At 38.0% G+C, this 9,180-nt stretch overlaps 1 protein-coding gene across 1 annotated transcript; it reads right to left on the bottom strand.

Moving 5' to 3' along the window:
* Nucleotides 1-814: 814 nt before the first annotated feature.
* Nucleotides 815-6,735, bottom strand: LOC121408783. The gene is made up of 2 exons (XM_041600416.1): nt 5,006-6,735; nt 815-1,549 (listed from the first exon to the last, which is right to left on the bottom strand). The coding sequence occupies exons 1-2, from the start codon at nt 5,941-5,943 to the stop codon at nt 1,294-1,296; spliced, it is 1,194 nt and encodes a 397-aa protein (XP_041456350.1). The 5' UTR covers nt 5,944-6,735; the 3' UTR covers nt 815-1,293.
* Nucleotides 6,736-9,180: the final 2,445 nt, after the last annotated feature.

The raw sequence follows: 9,180 nt of genomic DNA, 5'->3' as shown, positions 1-9,180 counted from the left end.
TCCTTCATATTTCACTTTCGTTTACTGCCATTGTCATAATCGTCTGTATTCTGTATATATGCATCAAATGTATTTCTTGTATTATGTTATTATATTTTGTTGTGAAGTATGAAAATAAATTCAATTCAATCATGTTTGATTGAATGTTGGAAAATAAAATAACATTGATTCAAACCGACAGACCAAAGGTTTAATATAGTTTCTATAAAGATGTTCTTTAATAAATAATTAGTGCATAACAAAACGTTACCATCAAAGAGATCCGAGTGTTATAACATGCACAATGTGCTGACTTGTTATGGCATTGTGCGTTTATCCATGACTTCTTAAATGATAATGTGATTGAAACTACCCTGTACCATTACAGCAAAACCACTAAAAACACTCACCTATGTGCCTATTCTAACTAGTACTGCTGCTGCTACCTCTACTACGCAACTATACTACTACTACTACTACTACTACTACTACTACTACTACTACTACTACTACTACTACTACTACTATTACTACTGCTATACTACTACTACTACTACTACTACTACTACTACTACTACTACTACTACTACTACTACTACTACTACTACTACTACTACTACTATACTACTACTACTACTACTACTATACTACTACTACTACTACTACTACTACTACTTCTTCTTCTACTACTAGTACTACTACTACTACTACTACTACTACTACTACTACTACTACTACTACTACTACTACTACTACTACTACTACTTCTACTACTACTATACTACTACTACTTCTATACTATACTACTACTACTACTACTACTACTACTACTACTACTACTACTACTACTACTACTAGTAGTAGTAGTAGTACTACTACTACTACTACTATACTACTACTACTACTTCATGTAGTGCTAATTAGGTAACCAATCATCATTCCCAGTTGCCGTTCACATTCCAAACTTAATTAAAAAATCACTTTATATACGATTGTTTCATTCTTGATTATGTACAATAACCTCAAATAATGACTATAACAACAATGGAGTATGATGATCAGTATGTGCCTCAACCCTGATAAAACACCGTGAATACAATATCCATCATCGGGTCCAAAAAGTTTATTGGAAAGCCGGGTGGAAAGCACCATCTGCATGATCTGCATTCTTTTACGATCAAAACTGAAGGTTTCTACAGATCAATAATTCTCTTGCGTAGATTGCTGCGGTTTTGATTCTCCCAAAAACAAACGTCAAATGAAGCCGAACTATTCCACAAACACCGAATGATCGATTCTCATCAAATTTGAATTTCACGGTTCTTCCTTCCGATATTTCTTCCTCAGTCCACCTGATCTATTCATCTTCAGTGACTTTGGGAAAGACTGAGCTTGACGTAACAAGGCCGTAGGTCTCTTCTCATATCGCTTGCACTTTCCCCACCATTCCTTCTCCACACACTGTTTCTTCTGGCGAACAACGAAGCATTTAGAACGTAGGATGTTGAAATACCAATTACCAACGTCATACGAAACAGCATTGCGCACCTGACGAAGGCATTTGTGAAATCTGTAATGATTATTCAAAGAATATAAACATATTAAGTGATATGTGCACCTGTCTACAGGGAAAAATGCATAAAAGTAACATTAATTTCATAATTTACAAACATCGGAGGCGAAGTCCACCCAACAGTAATTTTGATTTAAAACAATATGTAGACCTACATTTGAAACTTTGAAATGTCATAACTTTCTTATTTTACATCCGATTTTGATGAAATTTTCAGCATTGTGCTTGTCTGATTTTTCTCTATTGATTCAAATCAACATTTTTCTGAGGTGGACTTGACCTTTAAGTTTCATGAGTCATGTGAGTGGGGCAGATAATTTAGTCATTTTTCTTTGTTTTAAGATAGTGACATTTTCAAAAGAAAAGGTGCCATTTTCCCCGTGCCCAGCCCCCTCCCCCACTTTCAACTTCGCTCCGTCGCCCCTGCTTTTAATATGGACGCAAAAATATGTTGAAATGCATTAGCGAATAGAATAATTAATGTTTTAGATGAAATAATTGACAAAGATCAATTTGCATTACAACGCAAAACGTACTGTACATGACGTATATAATTTTCTTATAGGACTGAACAGAAAACAGGATTCATTGCTTCAGTAGATCGCGTTCGATTTGCTAGAACATAAATATATATTCGAATGCTTTAATTCGTTTGGTTTCGGTGCATAATTTACCAAGTTGGTTAATGCTCTGTATAAAATTTTAAAAGGTTGTGTTTTATTTTATGGTAAATCTAGATGGATACTTTCAAATTACGAGAGCCTCTCGTCGAGAGGAGTAAGGCAGGGGTATCCCCTCTCCTCTATTCAACGTGTTCAAGGGAACCTTGCTGTTATTTTGGAAACAAATTAAATGAAAATGAAATGAAATGTATTTATCTATGATATTTTTAGTAACACTTGCTCTACGCATTAGAAATGCAGCTGATGTAAAGAGGTATATCAGTTGGTACCAGTGAATTAAAACTTTCTTTATATGCAGACGATTTTTGTTGATTTTGTTCAGATGATAACCCTCTGAACTCATATGTTTCAGATAAAGAATTGACATTGGCTCGTTCATTTATTTATCTGACACAATCGACGTAAACCACAGAGAATGCCAGAATAAAAAAAATAAAGAATTTTCAAAAACATTGAACGATATTTTAAACATGAAATATAAGTTGTATAAAATGAAACTTATTAAATTTATATGATCTTTCTGTAATGTAGAAAATAAAACGATTGAATGTTTGTTTTTGGAATTGTCCAATGACAATCCAAATCAGCTAGGAAAAGAACTTACTATGTTTGATTTCTCATTGTCAACGGAAATTTAAGCCTACATATCTATAAGTTATCCTTAGGATATCCAGAGTTCAACTGGCAACGAACCACACAACCAATCTTGATTTATTTAAAATGCCTGGAATTCTTAGTGCATATTGCCATCATAAATGCACGCAGCGGGGGCGAGGCGGAGTTCCAAACCGAGATGAAAATTTCATACATGAAAAAATAAAGTCAATATCCTTTGGATTCATGACTAAATTAAAAACGCTCTCATGATCGGGTCATTCGCTTCGCCCCCTCGCTTATAACAATGTTTGGAACATTTTCTTGTCTATGAAAAGAAATAGATCAATGTGCGTTTTGCAGCGCACAAATTGTTGTGTAACCTACCCAATTTAAAGAAATATGTAACCTCCAAATTTGCTAATTTTATTTTTTTTAATCGATTTTGATGAAATTGTCATGCAGTGTTATGCTTCTTTGATTAACTTTGATATTATAAAATATGATCTTTTGTTGAGGTAGACTTATCAACTTGCGTCGTGGGTGTGTCATAAAAAGACCACATTTACGATTTTACATGATTGCACGCTATGAAAAAGTCAACACTGAACTGGGTTGTGTATTGTTATGTACAGACATTCATTTATTTTGTGAATTGTCTGCGTTCCATTGGAATGAAGACAAAAATGGTATGTCATGTTGAAATGATGGAAAACCGTATAGTCACACTGGAGAAACGTAATACGGGTTGACATAATTTATAAATGACATACCATGGTTCGATTTGGAATCGTTTTCGTTGGTGAGACTGCAGCCCAAGGAAGGTCACCACATAATGCTCCTTGGAATATGAGTCCAGGTATATTGTGAGCCGGGGAAAAGTTCGTTGACATTATTGATCGGTATTTATGAATTAAATGCAGCTCACTGGCATAGTAATATGAGTAGTGTGTTTGGTGTATATAGGTGACTGATGTAAGGGGAATTGGATGCACAAAGCTAAGCTAATAATAAATGAGAATATATGCGGTGGTGACGTGCTCAACGTGACATTTAATAATCATCATATTTGTGTATGGGTATATCCCGGGGTATATTGTCAGGCGCTGGTCCAGGAAGGGGGGGGGGGGGTGACGAGCTCGTCATGTTTTATTGAAAAAAAGTAAGATCCCTCTGGTAATCCTCCACATCGTCACTATTCCAGAATTTCAGGATCAAGAAAAAAGGAGAAAAGAAAGGAAAAGAATAGAAAGCGAAGCATGATATATTTGGAAACATCGATCATGTCAAAATCTACATCACTAATTAGACTTTTGTATTAAAGCGTCAAAAAATTAATCACTCCCATCGCTCGCTTGCAGGTTTGTATGAATTTTATTATTTACGCCATGTCTGGCTCCCTAAAACTTTAAACTCTCTACTCACCCCCCCCCCAAAAAAAAAAGAAAGAAAGAAAGAAAAGAAAAGAAAAAAACTCGCAGAGAACTAAATTCATATCAACCATCCCTGAGCACCGCTCGACACCAATGTCAATATGTCTTATGTGGGTTCTCATAACATGGAGTGTACGTTTAAAAACGGAACCAAGCAAGGGTGTACACCATGAATACAATTTTATTATTGATATTTGTAATCGTAATCTGTACATTGCCCGAATAGCTTCAGTGGATCTGAGTTGCGAGGATGCCCAGACGATGCAGAGTCAGCAGAGAGGATACAGCGGAGATTTAACGGACATGGAACGTTTGTTGCTCGTATATGCTGCGGATTTACATCGTACCGGTGGAAAGTTCATCCATTCTATATTTTAAACTTTTGTGTAGCTAAAAGGTCTTTTCGCGGATGAAGTCACAGTGGACGTATAGTCGATGGATAGAGCGTATGTAGCACGTATGCAATGAATACACAACGGATGCATAGCGTTTTCCGACGGATGTTAATTTTTTTTACGTTTTACATCCGCAAGTGCAGTGGGCTCTCAAAATATTTAAATAAAAGAGTTGCCAAAGCAGTACATAATTATATATGATTTCACACATTTATAAACAGGTAAAGTAAATATGCCATTTAATGTTTCTTTACCCTGGTTCAAGCGTCTCTAAAGTGGTTTCAGGTCAGGAATACAATTTGGATAGTATATTTAGCGTATTCAAGCTCTAAAGAAATACATACTCACCGTTTATCACACGCACAATGACTGAGTGTAAACATGTTCTTATTGGTGAGGTAATGTTTGGTCTTGAACGCCAGAATTTGCATCTCCTTTGGACAAAAATCATGGGATCTGCAGCATCGGTCGGTGAAGGTGTTGTCACCGAGAGCATACTCTGACTTGGCTCGATGACCGGCTCCGCACCACAGGGTTCCAGGGTAGGTGATACTACGACGAGATCGACGACGACCAGATAGGTGAATGTCGGAGAACGACGGATTACCTAGGTCGAGAGTAGTCGAATTATGGTCGGAATGCATGGATGAAAGAAATCGTCGACAGTTGAAGATCATTCTGCTTGTGGCGCTAAGTAGGTGCGGAGGAAAGGTGACGTTTGAAAATCTTCTGCATCCCTGGATACCACCGGAAGACGTATTCTTCCAAGATGCAAGAAACTTGTCGGTAAAAAGGACATGTGAACTGTCATCTTCTTTCTCATTGCCCAATTCCAAGAGAAAGTGGTTTGCTTCGACTGGAACTTGAAGACAAAGAACATGGCCGCTTTTTATGTCAAAAATAAACTGTTCGATCATGTTTAGATCTTGATTGATTTGACATTCCCTTAATCGTCCGTATCCATCGAACACGACTGCCACGTGCGATAACCCATCTGTGATCTCTCGAAAAACGTAATCAGCAAGAGGTCCCTCTTCTCTTTCCCATGATGCAGTTTCTTGTATCCACGTTGTCCCTGATTTAATCGTCACCTGTCGACTACCTTCCAATGTCTGCCATACGATATAGTTCCCGAGATCCGCCGTCGTCGGATGGTTGTATCTTTGTCGGTGCGATGTCACATCTCCATCATTTTCAGATCTGCCAATATTAAGACGACATAAGATGCTGAAAAGGAGAAAATAGATTTGAATGATTTTTCTGACACACATGTTAGGTATTACCATCGTAGAAGTGTCTATAATGCAAACACCGTTTTACATCGTGGTTCAATAACGTCTCTTGTTATATTGCGAATGTAAAAACAAAAGCCTCTAAAACCATGTGAAACCCACGTGAAGTAAGCGACGGAGAGGTCTCCGTAATAGTTCCAGTGCGATCAGAGATAATACTATTCGAAATTACTATCACAATGATCAGTCCAAAATTCTTTCCATTGTAATCCAGAGTAGAATCATTCACAAAATGATGAACCTCTTTGAAAGGCGCATTCAGACCAGACCGTCTGCAGTCTGCCGACAGTCCCAATCGTACAACGACTTGTTTTGAACTGTGCCGGGAATGAAAATAATGAGACAGCACGTGAAATCAAATCGGTGAATGAAATAGTATTTGACGTCATCGCCACGGTCGGCGGCAACCAGCCAAGGCGGACACATTCACATCGGCATACCTCATGGCTATACCAGTTTCAGTGTGACGGTCAGGGAGATGGGAGATAGCCTTCCATCTCACCAGGATAAGCATGCCAAATTCAGCCATCTGCCTGTCTGCCATATGTATGCAATGCAGTTTTGAAATATTATCGTGTAAGATAAAAACAAAATGGCAGCTGCGGTGCCATGGTATTATCAAGGGGGGGGGGCAGGACGACACACTGTACATTTCCCCCTGTCAATAATGAATTAGAGCCTACAGGGGAAACGTGGGTGTCGCGTGGGTTGAAGAGTTACGAATTATCGGCCTACCTATCGTTTTGATGTTCTCTCTCCCTCCCTCTCTTCCTATGTATCCGCCTCTTCTATTTATTTCCATTGTTTTGTTCACTACTTGAAAATCATTGGGGCCCTACACAGTAAAAAAAAATTAGCACGTTGTTTAAGCCTGTCACTTTAACAACATGTTGTTTAAATTTTTGTAATTGTTTGAACTTTTTAAACAACTTGTTTAAAAAATTTAAGCAGCTGTTCAAAAGTTTAAACAGCTGTTTAAAAAGTTTAAACAGTAGTTGTTAGAGTGACAGGCTTAAACAACGTGCCTAAAATTTTAAACAGCGTTTTTACAGTGTAAGGCCCATAGGCGGATCTGGGGGGGGGGGGGGCGCGAAGCGCCCGCTGCCTCCCTATAGGCTGCGAGAAAAAGGGGGAGGAAAAAAAAAGAAAAAGAAAGATAGGCGAAGGATGAAGAGTGAATGAAATAATAAGAGGGGAATAACTGAAGAAAAAAAATCTGTCGGGTCATTATAATTATAAAAATTACGCTCGCGCTTCGCGCTTGCAATGACCGTTGTGCGAGGTATTAATCTGTTCAAGAGGATGATTGAACCCCCCAAATAATTGCACTTGTTCAGGGAGGAATAAAACTCTGTTCCACATTATGATGAGAGAAAAAAAACTTTACATATTTCATCTAATAAAGTATACAAAAGAACTAATGAGTATGTAGTGATGTCTGGTCCCCTTCTTTGCATGCTGATCATGTGCATAATATTCCGTCAAATCAAGCGAAAAATAGAATGTCATAACTTTCTTATATTAAATCCGATTTGTATGAAATTTTCAGTATTATGCTCGTTTGATTTTTATATTTTTTAAATTCAAATATACTTTTTGTTAGGGAGGAGACTTACCCTTTAACGTAGCGGACCTAGCTTTTTGCTAAGGGGGGGGGGCAGGGATTGATCAGTTGGTTAGACGAGCTGTGACCTAAACTCCTCTCTAGTATAGATCCTCCACTGTTCTGCTTGCTCGAGCCTCGTATAAACATGCAGGGTAGGGGTGTTGGAGTTTGATCCCACATATCCCTATTTTTATGTTTTATTTGTTTAAAGGGAGGCCAAGGAAGGAGCTAGGATAAACCCCGAGGGGGGGGGGCACTCAGTATATAATGCATAGTGGGTATGTGCCGCGGAGGGTACCCCCATTTTTACACTCAAATTTCCGTTCCAAGGCATAGCATTTTTGTCTTATTGAGAAGAAGAACAAAGAAAGCAGCTCCAAAGCATAGCATTTTCTTCTTATCGAGAAAAAAAAGAAAGAAATCCGCTCCAAAGCTTCGCATATTTTTCGTTACGCCGTTCCGGTCGCATTGATCCGCTACAATGAGCTGCAATTTTGGTGAAAAGCGGCCGCATAGCACTGTCCGACCATCGCCTCTGTGCGAGCGCACCCGGCGGCCGTGAGCTGCATCATACACACGCACTCACACGCCGGCGATCCGTCCCAAGGACCCCCGTATTCCACTGATCTCTCCCCTAACTGGATATGCGGGGAGGGTCCTTTGTTTGAAGCCAGCGAGTTCTATTGTCCGCCATACCAGTTCCCCCAAAAAGAACGCGATCGCTGCATTAGCATATGCATTGTGAGCGATACGCTAGCTGTCTGCACACTGAAGCTCTTGCTTTTTAAACAAAACTTCATATATTTAAGGTGCCATAATTCGCAATTTTCTTGAAACCATGGTACTTTCCCAGAACATTTCGGAAACATAATTTTGAAGGTGTTGGTGTTTTTCTCACCTAAGGAAGAATGGATGAAATCTTTGACTTGTCTAGGGGTATTTTGGAGGTTTGCCAAATAACCTCTTAGGATCGATAGGGCGACGATTTTCTTTTCTAGGTTATGCAGGCTTATAACACTGGGCTTGAAACCCCCTTTAATTTAAGTCCACCCCCCCCAAAAAAAAATCAAACAAGTGTAACACCGAAAATCTCATCGCTTAAGTAAAACTTTAAAAATATAACTTTCATATTTTACTTCTGATTTTGATTAAATTTTGAGCATTATTGTGTGGTTTCTCCCTCTATTCAAATAATCTTTTCCGTGAGGTGGACTCGCCCTTTAAAGGACAAGTCCACCCCAACAAAAACTTGATTTGAATAAAAAGAGAAAAATTCAACAAGCATAACACTGAAAATTTCATCAAAATCGGATGTAATATGAAAGTTATGGCATTTTAAAGTTTCGCTTCATTTCACTTAACAGTTATATGCACATCTCGGTTGGTATTCCATTATTTTAACATTTTGTGCTTCAGGCAAGGAGGTCCTATAATCGTCAACTTCGTAAAATTGAAATATTGTATAGTTCAAACTATAAAAAACAAAAGAAATAGTGAGTGAGTAATATCATCAACTCTCTCAATTTGAATGTAACTGGCTTGTTCATATCACAATTTTTTTTTAAATAAGCGAAACTTTGAAATGTCATAACTTTCTTATTTTACATCCGATTTTAATAAAAATT

The sequence above is a fragment of the Lytechinus variegatus genome, chromosome 2, assembly GCF_018143015.1.
Source record: "Lytechinus variegatus isolate NC3 chromosome 2, Lvar_3.0, whole genome shotgun sequence".
NCBI lineage: Eukaryota > Metazoa > Echinodermata > Echinoidea > Temnopleuroida > Toxopneustidae > Lytechinus > Lytechinus variegatus.
Note: the sequence above shows the minus strand (reverse complement) of the source record. Positions and strands in the feature narration are given on the sequence as shown.

Excerpts from the sequence above, each read along its gene's own strand:
- LOC121408783 (XM_041600416.1), bottom strand. The coding sequence starts at position 5,943 with ATGGTAATACCTAACATGTGTGTCAGAAAAATCATTCAAATCTATTTT. Across the intron at positions 1,550-5,005 it reads CATTGTGCGTGTGATAAACG|ATTTCACAAATGCCTTCGTC; the intron begins GTGAGTATGTAT and ends TAATCATTACAG.